This window comes from Barbus barbus, assembly GCF_936440315.1.
Source record: "Barbus barbus genome assembly, chromosome: 15".
Lineage (NCBI taxonomy): Eukaryota > Metazoa > Chordata > Actinopteri > Cypriniformes > Cyprinidae > Barbus > Barbus barbus.
The window spans coordinates 31481402-31493766 of NC_136743.1; the positions used below are offsets into that span (position 1 = coordinate 31481402).

General features: G+C 39.4%; 2 protein-coding genes across 5 annotated transcripts; both read right to left on the reverse strand.

Annotated features, from left to right (window-relative positions):
* Positions 1-172: 172 nt before the first annotated feature.
* On the reverse strand, positions 173-7508 carry LOC306881381 (uncharacterized protein). Of its 4 annotated transcripts, XM_079435465.1 has the most exons (5): positions 7156-7480; positions 5690-5739; positions 4854-5573; positions 3320-3412; positions 181-2365 (listed from the first exon to the last, which is right to left on the reverse strand). In XM_079435465.1, the coding sequence occupies exons 1-5, from the start codon at positions 7179-7181 to the stop codon at positions 1542-1544; spliced, it is 1713 nt and encodes a 570-aa protein (XP_079291591.1). In that variant the 5' UTR covers positions 7182-7480; the 3' UTR covers positions 181-1541. The 4 variants fall into 4 exon arrangements, with proteins under 4 accessions (XP_079291594.1, XP_079291591.1, XP_079291592.1 ...); XM_079435466.1 differs by lacking the exon at positions 5690-5739 and having other exon boundaries at positions 7156-7508; XM_079435467.1 differs by lacking the exon at positions 3320-3412.
* Positions 7509-9311: 1803 nt separating this feature from the next.
* On the reverse strand, positions 9312-12144 carry LOC306881414 (uncharacterized protein). The gene is made up of 2 exons (XM_079435509.1): positions 11727-12144; positions 9312-11401 (listed from the first exon to the last, which is right to left on the reverse strand). The coding sequence occupies exons 1-2, from the start codon at positions 11800-11802 to the stop codon at positions 10797-10799; spliced, it is 681 nt and encodes a 226-aa protein (XP_079291635.1). The 5' UTR covers positions 11803-12144; the 3' UTR covers positions 9312-10796.
* Positions 12145-12365: the final 221 nt, after the last annotated feature.

Below are 12365 nucleotides of genomic sequence, written 5' to 3' on the forward strand. Positions count from 1 at the left end.
CGCAGAATAACTTCATTTCATATTTTACTGCCTTTAATCATCTTGGTCGATGTTGTTTTATCTACTGATGCAGTCCGTTTAATGTGTAATGTCAGGTTTGCTCGGAAGTCATGTTGGCTATTTAAGGTGCACATAAATCATTAAAATAATCTGAAAGAACAGGAACGACGTTATGAAAGTAATACTATATTTTATTATATTTGCTCTGGGGATTTTCTGCTCCTGATTCCGCAATGAGAGTGTGTTGCTATGTAGAAAATAAAACAATAATTAAACATGACTGACATGGTGTTATTCATCTATAATAACTAATATGTCTAAGGCAGACTGCCTGTTGTAAATGCACAATAACAAGAATGTGCTTTTCTCCTCATTAACTCTTAGTCAAGCCACTAAACACAAAGAGTGTTTCATTCTCAATACATTACTGTTCAATAGCTTACTTTAACTAAATGGGTTTGCATGGAATTAACAAATGAGATAAATACCAATGCCATCAATAATTAATTTGGTATATTGGAGTAAAAACATTTATATTTCAGCCTAAATGTATGATTTATGTATTTAAATCGCAGATATTATTTCCATCCATTTGGATAACTAACATAAACTTAATGTGTCATTCATACATAAATGAAACAGGCACTTTTTTAACTAACTGAATATTGCTTGTTCTACTGCTAGCTGTATTTTAACAATCTTCATACTTTTTAACTGAATAGTTTTCAGAATGAACTAATTTCTGCTGATTTAAGCAATTTGCATTTTAATTAGATTTATTTTAGTTAGTTGTGCCCGTTTCATGTATCTATAACTGGGCAAATATGCATCACATTAAATGAACAGTTCACCCAAAAATAACATTTTCTGATAATGTGCTCATCCTCAGACCATGTAGATGAGTTTGTTTCTTCATCAGATCTGGAGAAATGCATCATTCTATCAGTGTCTCAGCAATGGATCCTCTGCAGTGAATGGGTGCCGTCAGAATGAAACAAATCAATCATTAAGACGTTCTTAATGTAATATGCAGAGGTCAAGCACCGTTTACAGTCCAAAGCCGCTCTAAATAAAATGATGGTGGATTTTTATGTAAGAAACAACAGACGATGGACTTTTTCACTGGAGGAAGCGTTATTATGGATTATAGAGTTGTATTTTAGTTAAAAACATCTTAATGCTGTATTTGTTTGAGCTTTTGTGTTCTCCAGATGTTAACTGATTGACTGGAGTGGTGTGGATTACTTGTGGATTACTGTGATGTTTTTATCAGACTCTCATTCTGACGGCACCCATTCACTGCAGAGCATCCATTGCTGAGACACTGATGCAGAGACACATTTCCCCAGATCTGATGAACAAACACACTCATGTCTGTTCATGTTAAAACTGTAGAATCAAAATGAATGGAAATTTTAATTCCAATACATACATTTTAAATTTACACCCAATTTTTAAAAAAAAATGTAATCGCCTTAACGTCATACTTTTTTATTGATTAATACTCAGTTTCCTTTGTTACTGCCCCTCAATATATCCATTTACATGGTGTCCATTTCTTTGGCCAGTGAGCAGCGTGTTTTTCTATGAATCTGTAGATTTCTTGATGAACTGAATCTCCTCCTACATGAAGCGCAGTGATGCAGCTTCGCTGCGGTGTGCAGTCGCTCGTGTATTTTCAGGGATCTTGACTGAGCGAAGCTCTTTCCACAGTGAGAGCACTTGTAGGGTTTCTCTCGAGTGTGAATCCTCATGTGAATCATCAGGCTGCTTTTCCGCGTGAAACTCTTTCCGCACTGAAGACACGTGAAGGGTCTCTCTCCGGTGTGAATTCGTACGTGATTCTTAAGGACTTTTTTCTCAGTGAAAGTCAGTCCACATTGAGGGCATGTGAACAGCTTCTCTCGGTGAATTCGCACATGCATGTTAAGGTTTCCTTTGTAGGTGAAGCTCTTTCCACAGTGATGACACACGAAGGGTTTTTCTCCAGTGTGAAGCTTCATATGAGTGTTCAGGTTTGATTTCTGCGTGAATCTCTTTCCGCACTGAGGACATGTGAACGGCTTCTCTCCGGTGTGGATTCTCATGTGAGTATTTAGCCTTTCGTTATGTGTGAAACTCTTTCTACACTCCACACACGTTAACAGCTTCTTTGGAGTGTGAACTCTCATGTGTCTGATCAGGAAGTGTTTTTGTGTGAAACTCCTTCCACATTCAGGGCAGGTGAGTGAAGGCTCTTGGTTCAAAAGCTCATCGCTCGGTGAGCAACTAAAAGCTTTTTCTGCAGGATTGAATTCAGAGGAATTCTGATAGTCATGGTGCTTCTCGTCTTTTAGGTTTTCATTTTCTTCTTTCACCATCAAATCTAAAGTGAGAAAAAAATAAAGAGTCAAACTATTCCGTTGTTATGACACTCAATCACATTCAATGTAGTCTTTTTAAAAGCAAGATTAGTTTTAATAGCATTTTACATTCATCAAGAACCTATTTGATGGTGGTAAAGAACTATTCTTTTTGTGTTTTCTCTTTTGCACGAGTCCATCATAGCACACATACATATCCAAGATGTCTTAAGAGTGCTTCGTCTGAAAAGTATCTGCTGTGTATAAAGACCAGGCGCCACATTCACAAAACATACGATTTTTCTGAATAGCAGCAGAAGTTCTTATGTAAGACTTTCCTAGTAAAACCTGTTCACAAAGCAGCTGAGAGCAACTTTTACTAAGGAAAGGGAAGAAATCTTAAGCTGAGAGAAAGCTATGGATGATGTCAACAAGCTTACTAACTATGATTGGCTGATAGGAGATGGGTTTCTGTCAGTCATTCAATCATAAAAACATTGCAGAAAGGTTGCCAAATTCAAATAATGATTTTAAATATAAATGTTCCCATATCCAAATAGTTTTTAAAGTGTAGGCTAAAGCCCTATTCGGACGAGACTAGTTTTCTAAACTACATTTGAGTTTCGATTCTAATCACCTGATGTCTGCGACTGTCATGTACCAATTCAGATGGGACTAACATCTCTGTGTTCATTAGAGAGGTGGGAGGGTCTGTTTTGTACATCTGGCCGTCGCAGAGATCACGTGCTCATGTGTGCATTGCGTATAGTCTTTCAGATTGATTGCCATTAAAATAACCACAGATTTACAAAAAATACCATGGTGAAGCTATATGGCTAGTATAGCAAAAACATAGTTAATGTGTGGTTAATTTAAATTTTTTTTGTAGAAAAACCACGTTTAATTTTCATAAAGTAACATATGTAATTAAATATGTAATTGAGTGCAGAAATGAAGGTGAGTAATGTTAATCTTACATGATGCTGATATTACAGTAGCCAGCCTTAACAGTTCACGTGAGCTGGCTCTTGACTTTATTGTTGTTTTTTTTTCTTTTCCGCGAGGTAAACCTATTAAAAATGCACGCAGTAAGAGTGTCTATGGTAATTCACGTTGGCCAAAACACACAAGGAAACGCATTGTGAAAAAACAATATCATCAGAAATCACAGACATTCGCATTCGGACGGGATTAGTTAGAGGATCGCTGAGTTTGCCAAAAACACAGTAGGTCATTTGCTCTGGAATTATTACAGAGGTTGTGTGAGAAAAACTCAGACGTGGCAGATTCGGACAGGATTAAAATCGCTTAGTACGCTTGTGAAAGCCACATGTCTCTAACGACCCCATGTAACACTAGTCCCGTCCGAATAGGGCTTAAGTGTCACCAATTACACAAGTTCAAGTTCAGCTATTTGCCAGCCTCTTACATGAATGTATGTCTTAAACAATTAGCACATATGCATACAAGCAGCCTTTCAATTAAAGTGCCCCTATTATGGGTTATGAAAGGTTCATATTTTGGTTTTGGGAGTCCCCAACAACAGGCTGACATGCATGCAAGATCAAAAAACACTTTCATTGTCTTAAGTGATGTGACATGTGGCCAAGTATGGTAACCCATACTTGGAATTAGTGCTCTGCATTTAACCCATCCTAAGTGCACGCACACACACATAGCAGTGAACACACACACACACAGCAGTGAACACACACACATAGCAGTGAACACACACCCGGAGCAGTGGGCAGCCAATTATGCTGCGGCGCCCGGGGAGCAGTTGGGGGTTCGGTGCCTTCCTCAAGGGCACCTCAGTCGTGGTATTGAGGGTGGAGAGAGCGCTGGCTATTCACTCCCCCCACCTACAATCCCTGCCGGCCCGAGACTCAAACTTGCAACCTTTGGGTTACGAGTCCAACTTTCTAACCATTAGGCCACGGCTTCCCACTAGGTGCCACTTAGTGAATATAGTATTCATTTATTTTTTACCTGACTTGCTCAACAACTCCCAAACGATTCGCTCAACGATTCATTTTTCCAAACCCCTCCTTTGCGTGACGCTAATCTGCAGTGATTGGTCTCATTTTCATTTAATCTCGCCTGTAATGCCTGATAAAGCAGTGTTTGTGAGCACAGTGCTGCTTTGTGTACAGCGTTACCGGGGAAAACGCTATTTTTACCGCTCCAAAAGCTAATGAATTAGTATTTTCATTCAGACCAATGTGAAAAGACTAACAAGTGGGCGGGCAATATGCTAATGTTTCATGTTGATGTCAACATGAAATGGCTTGGGATTCATTTTAAAAACGACTCGTTTCAATGATTCAGAGTCGACTCTTTCGAGAGACAATAACTTGCAGGATGTTTTCGTTCACTTAGAGCTGTTACACACTGCATGAAAGGTACTTTTCAAAAGTACTAATAGGGGCACTTTAACAGACTAGAATAATCAAGGCTGATAGTAAGACAATGTGCAGATTTGAAAGAAAACCAAACTGGATCTCCTCCTACATGAAGCGCAGGTGTGCAGTCGCTCGTGTATTTTCAGGGATCTTGACTGAGCGAAGCTCTTTCCACAGTGAGAGCACTTGTAGGGTTTCTCTCGAGTGTGAATCCTCATGTGAATCATCAGGCTGCTTTTCCGTGTGAAACTCTTTCCGCACTGAAGACACGTGAAGGGTCTCTCTCCGGTGTGAATTCGTACGTGATTCTTAAGGACTTTTTTCTCATTGAAACTCAGTCCACATTGAGGGCATGTGAACAGCTTCTCTCGGTGAATTCGCACATGCATGTTAAGGTTTCCTTTGTAGGTGAAGCTCTTTCCACAGTGATGACACACGAAGGGTTTTTCTCCAGTGTGAAGCTTCATATGAGTGTTCAGGTTTGATTTCTGCGTGAATCTCTTTCCGCACTGAGGACATGTGAACGGCTTCTCTCCGGTGTGGATTCTCATGTGAGTATTTAGCCTTTCGTTATGTGTGAAACTCTTTCTACACTCCACACACGTTAACAGCTTCTTTGGAGTGTGAACTCTCATGTGTCTGATCAGGAAGTGTTTTTGTGTGAAACTCCTTCCACATTCAGGGCAGGTGAGTGAAGGCTCTTGGTTCAAAAGCTCATCGCTCGGTGAGCAACTAAAAGCTTTTTCTGCAGGATTGAATTCAGAGGAATTCTGATAGTCATGGTGCTTCTCGTCTTTTAGTTTTTCATTTTCTTCTTTCACCATCAAATCTAAAGTGAGAATAAAATAAAGAGTCAAAGTATTTAGTTGTTATGTCACTCTGAAACACATTGGGCTTCACTCATGAAACTTGTGTAAATATTAGTAAATTGTGAGTAAAACAGACCTTCCTGAAAACTCTCCTCTGGATTCACAAATGCTTCATAAACCTCCAATCTGATAGGTAAACGTGTATGTTAATGAATTATTTGTAAATAGTGTGCTCGTGCTCGCTCATTCACAATTAGCATAATCCCCGCCTATGGATTATAGCTACGCAAATTGCATGAAAAGCAGTGGAATAGTCTGGTCTACTTTCTCAGGATTGGCTTACGTATATTGCATAAATGCAAAAAAGACTAATAGCCCATATCCCTGACAATAAAGATTCAATAACGTGCGTCCATCAAAGCGTTTTTAGCCAGCTGAAAAAATGTCAGGCGGTCTTCTTAAATACGACCAACTGCTTGCGCTTGAGCATGCTTGGTTGCGCACAATGTTTTTCCAGCTGAGACGCTTTGGTTGCTATGATGTGGAATATCCACGGCGACAGCGTACTACTAATTTGGTGTTCAACTGATTAAATCTCTAGGAGGAGGAATTAAAATACAACACCTGAAAAGGGCAAATATGACACAAAATTTGCTGAGAAAATTAAAAATATCCGACTTCCTGTTGGGTTTCGGATTTTGCTCCAAGATACTTTTTGTGGGTATTAGAGCACTGGTCTCAAACTCAATTCCTGGAGGGCCACAGCTCTGCACAGTTTAGCGCCAACCCTAATCAAACACACCTGAAACAGCTGATCAAGCTCTTCAAGATTACTAGAAACTTCCAAGCAGGTGTGATTTGGAGCTGGTTCGAGCTAAACTGTGCCGAGCTGTGGCCCTCCAGGGGCCTGTATCATGATGCTGGCTGAACAAACTCAGGGTTACAGGATTAGTTTTGAGTTGACGAAACCAAACCTCTCCAATCCAGCTTTGTTGGTACCATGAAGCTGATCGTCAACTTTCTCTGTCAACTCAGGCTTTGATCCTGAGTTTGTGGAGCATGTGCACCTGAATGTGTGACATCACCGGCAAACAGCCAATCACGAGCCTTGCAACACAAAGCAAGTTTGGTTTACTTCTCAAGAGAGACCCAGCGAGATTCACAACTAAAGGTTAAAGGTTTTGTGACGTTTAATTTGGAGCCAGATAAACTGGGGAAGTGACTTCGTGTCAGACATGTGTCAGTTTGCTCACATCTGATTGGTCTGATTCCAGTCTGAGATCTGTAACTCAGAGTAAGTTACTCTGGTGATGAACGCAGCTAAAAGACAAGATACTTTAGTACCTAAAACCCAGGATTGGTGCAAACTACACTGAAACTTGCCTGGCTAACCAGCTAAACCAGCTTCATGGTACAGGCCCCAGGAATCGAGTTTAAGACCAATGTATTAGAGTTTATACCGATGTTCGTACATGTGCGTGGAACGTAGCTGGAGGCGCAGGTCAAATAATATATTTTACCTTTCTAAACTTGCATCACCAAGTACTAACTATTTTAATCACTCTCATTATTAAAGTAATGAAAGCATCAGTGATCACCGACCTCTCTGTTCTTCTCTCACTCTGCATGGCTCTGAATAACTCATGTCTTCAGTCTCCTCTTTAATAATCTCCATCGTTATAGCAGTATATGCTAAAGATCTCCGTGGATTCGTCTGGACTTACTGCTGCTTGTTTGGAAACGTTTAGATGAGATGAGAATATGCCCAACTGCATCCTTCTTTAGGACAGTTAAAGGGCACACCGACCTGGCAACACTTTAAAGTGTGTTTCTTGATTTGGCAGACATGAAACGCGCCGCACAACTTTAAAACGTGTGTTGTTGTTGTTCTTCTTCTTCTTCTTTCGTTTATTTGGCGGATCGCACTATTGTTCTTCTTCGTTGTTTTTTTTGGCGATTGCACGCCGCCGTCGCCGCCTACTGGGCTGTTGCGCAATATCGGGGCGCCAGATCCCCTTCTGAGTCCCCTTAATAGGGTGTAACGAGTGCTGCTCTGGGTAGAAATCGATTACATGTAATCTGGAATCCGTGATCAAGTCCAAAAAATTTAGTACTCATAATATTATATTTTATAATGCTCATAATCAGATTTCAAACTACAGGTTCTGTTCTCATAAAATCAGTCTGGGCAAGATTTTGCTCTATTTCTGGTAATTTCATAATTTATAATTAAGAACAATATGCATTACTATATTAGTGATGTTAAAAGAGACTTGTCATGCTTACTGTAAAGTAGGCACACAAAAACAATGCCAATGTCTCTATTTGTGTTTATATAAAAGATCAAAATTTCCTGAATGCATTTCTGAAACTAGAATTGAACTCTTTTGAGCGACTGCAGGGTTGATCAAACCCTAATTATAGTTGAAGCTAAACTCTGGACACTGGCCCTCCAGGACCGAGTTTGGAGACTCCTGTGCTAAAGCGTTGTGAAGACACATATTTTGCCTCACACATATTTTGGCGTGCTTTCACCAAATTCGTTTGCGTGTTATTCGAGAACGGTTTGACTAATCAACTTGAATTCCATACATTTTTGCCAGCATTGTCTTAAGATGATCTGAGCCAATTTAGGTGAAAATCAGACAAACCAATATACTCTGAAAGAGTATATTTTTCAAACTATTAAAAATCGTGAAAAATATTAAGAAAAAAGTTAGAGACTCCAAATTGCTATGACTAATGTTGAGACTGTCCTCTATGTGCCAAATTTGATAACTTTCCCGCAGGCGATGCTATGGGCTGCCATAGACTCCTAGAGAAAGAAGAAGACCAATGGATACAATAGGTGCCTATGGACCTTCGGTGCTTAGCCCCTAATAATGTCAGAACATTTTTCCACTATCAATGCAAGAAACTTTTAAGGAAAAACATATACAACACTTAAATTAACCAGGCTGCACAAGGGTACACCTAATACTGGGCTGAAACATCTTTTGCTTTAATAACAGCAGCCAGTCTTTTGAATTAGACCATATAAATTTAGCACATCTTGATTAATTGTTTTTTACCACTTATCCTTGCAGCAGATCTCCAGATTGATCACATTGAGAGGGATCTCCTGTGTACTGACTGTTCAAGCCATTTCACAGGTTTTTAGGCTGGATTTAGACGTGGCCTCAGACTGGACCATTCTTATCATGCTGAGAAATGAAAGTCATCCTCATCTTCAGATTTTTAATTGAGGCCTGCAAGCTTTGAGCCAAAATGATCTGGTATTTGGTATGATTTCTTCCATGTTGTCTGCTTGCACCAGCATGCTTCATTGTGGCTATGTTGGTGTGGTGTGGGGTTGTTTGGGTAATAAGCAGTCACTTTCATGCCAAATATGGCCCAAACATTTAGTTTGGTTTTGTGAAACCATAGGGGCTTTCACACCGTATAGTTCAAGGAACATAGTTATCCAGCATGGTGGTTCCTAGAGATCCAATTTCTCCCTCGGACCGTTTTCCTGGTTGCATTCGCACCGGCAGCAGGAACTCTGAAGCATCATCAATAACCGGTGGATGGAGGAAGCTTCGATCAGAGCTGTTTTTGTTGTGTGTCTTGGGTTTTGTGATAACAGAGATGGAACATGAACGCACAATTTACGAGACTGAAAGAGCAAAAAGTTGGGCTAAGAGACACAAGAAATCTCCTATGACAACCTGCAGTGTTATCATCGAGGCTGAGAAAAGAACACTGCTGTAGACAACATGCCGTTATTGCTGTTTTCCATATTCGTGGAGAAAATACATTTACATTTATGCATTTAGCAGACGCTTTTATCCAAAGCGACTTACATTTTTGCATTCAAGTTACAGTTTCTTACATTTTTTTTATCAGCTTTTGCTTTCCCTGGGAATCGAACCCATGACCTTTGGCGTTGCTAGCGCCATGCTCTACTATTTGAGCTACAGGAAAGCATAGTCATCCCATACCAAGGTAATATTTTTGTGAAGAAATGGTCATGTCTTAAATTCTTCACTTTCAAATGTTCAGATCCTTGAGCTTTTATTTTACAAAACACAAACACGTACAAAAGGCTTACACACACACACTTTTGTAAGCCTGGATTTAATTGGGTCCTCATGTGTCTGCTATGTGTCCTCTGTGTCAGTTTCTTGTTGATTTATGCCATTGTGTTATTAAGCATATTTTCTATTCAATACAGAAGCAAAATCATGTCCTTTACCTTATCAAAACAAAATGAATTCGTAAAATAAAATACATACTTGCCTATTTGAAATATCAATTTTTCGAAGCTGAGATGTATGCATCATCTGAAAGCTGAATAAATAATCTTTCCATTGATGTATGGTTTGTTATGATCGGACAATATTTGTCTGAGATACAACTATTAGAAAATCTGGAATCTGAGGGAGCAAAAAAATCTAAATATTGAGAAAATCTCCTTTAAAGTTGTTCAAATGAAGTTCTTAGCAATGCATATTACTAATCAAAAATGAAGTTTTGATATATTTACGGTAAGAAATTTACTAAATATCTTCATGGAACATGATCTTTACTTAATATTCTAATGATTTTGGGCATAAAAGTAAAATCAATAATTTTGACCCATACAATGTGTTTTTGGCTATTGCTACAAATATACCCCAGCGACCTAAGACTGGTTTTGTGCTCCAGGGTCACATATGTTTCTTATATATAAGAGAGCAGATCTGTAACAAAATCAGATCAATGTCTTGTGCTCTATAGTGTGTAAAAATCTATAGTGTGTGCACGGGCTATCAACCCTGCAGTGCAGTCAGGCTGAAGTATTCTGTGTACACATTACACAGAATACTGGACACAGTATACACATTACACATCCTGCACACAGTATTTACAATATTCACAAAAGATCTTACTGATGATGGGATATGCAAATTGAGTAGAACGACAGAATAATAATAAATGCTCTTTGCAGTGAGAAGGATGTTCTGAGTCTGTTGTTAGAATAGATTAAACTCTTATGTAAAAATATCAATGACAATTGATTTCTCATGATCTGATATCTGATGATAACATTTTAATATAACATGCAAAAAGATGCTTAGTACATAAAAATCACTTGTCCTGTGTGTCTCTCTCAATCACAGGCTGCTAGATATGATTTCTGAAAAGTTGGTGGGATTAAAAAATGCAGCTATTTACTGTTTCTTGCTACGTCTAGATTTGAGATGAAATGAAGCCTCCTGTGATCAGTGGTGCAGTTTTGTTTCTGAGTGCACGGTCATATGTCTTGTGATGTTACTCAGATGTTTGAAGGTCCTGCCACACTGAGGGCAAAGGTAAGGGTTTTCTTTGGTGTGGATCCTCGTGTGCGTCTGCAGATGCTCTTTTCGAGTGAAGCTCTTCGGACACAGCTGACAGCTGTGAGGACGCTCTCCGGTGTGAATCCTTCTGTGTCTCTTCAGGTCACTTTTATGAGTGAATCTGCTCCCACACTGCGGGCAGGTGAAGGGACTCTCTCCGGTGTGAATGCCTGCGTGATCGTTAAGGCCTCTTTTATAGGTGAAGCTCATCCCGCACTGACGGCATATGAAAGGTTTCTCTCCGGTGTGAATCCGTATGTGATCCTTAAGGTTTCCTTTCTGTGTGAAGCTCTTTCCGCACTGTTGGCAGGTGAAAGGTTTCTCTCCGGTGTGAATCCTTATGTGAGCCTTGAGGTGGCTCTTTTGCGTGAAACTCTTTCCACATTGAGGGCAGGTAAGAGGAGTTCTTCTGTTATGTGATGAACTCTTTACGGTGTTTGACTCATGTCTGCTTCTCTGATACTGATGCTCCTCTCTCACCTCCATCAGCTCTGAAATGAACATGCAGACAAACATTAATAAAAAGGGACAAAACCAATTATGCAGCCGTTCAGACGGGCCAGAACGATTATCTCTGTTGGGAGAAGTTGATCAAAGTGGCATTAGTGTTTCTCAGATGGTGGGTTTTGACTGTGTCAGTGTCTCACACTATCAGAGCCTCCTATTTTTTGTACACTTATAAGTTTAGGCTGCTTAGGATCATGGGACACACTTAACCTACAGTATAATGTCTGTAAAGCAATCCCAGCACATACTGGGCAGTTAAAGCACTTAATTCTCCAGAAGTCATTAATGATGAATCTAAAGGACACCGACCTGTCTGTGGCTCAGGCTTTATTTGTCTTGTTTCTACATCACTGGTGTCTTCACTCTCCTCTTTAAATAACTCCATCTGGTTCCTCAGCAATGTGATGTTATTCCTGCTTGATTCAATCTTTAATTACTGCATTCACTTAACAAAATACTCTCTTCTTTAATAAACCCCATGTTTATAATATCATGTTAAGTAGATCACTTGAGTTTTTCCTGCTGGTTTGTTCACTGTGTCATGTTTAAGATCAATAATAAATATTTCAGCAGTAACAGCTACAGTCATTCTGCTTTCATTCCACTACTGTTGCTTTTCCCGTTTTAAAGCGCATTATTAGTGTAATTACATTAGTAGTAGTACATCTGTAACACCTTCAATACTGACGGGTTCAGAACAACAACAAACCTCGCAGCGACACACTATGATGACGCCACGACAACACGTCACAATAAAAGTCTTGTGCATTCGTCACGGGATCATTCTACTGATACTACTACTACTGATACTACTACTAATAATAATGCAATTAACAAATTATTAATTCCAATACCACAAAACGTAATTTTTTATTATATTTACATAAACAGTGTATCTATTGTGAGTGGAGTCTCGCTTGGTAGTATTTTGACATCGTTGGACGACAT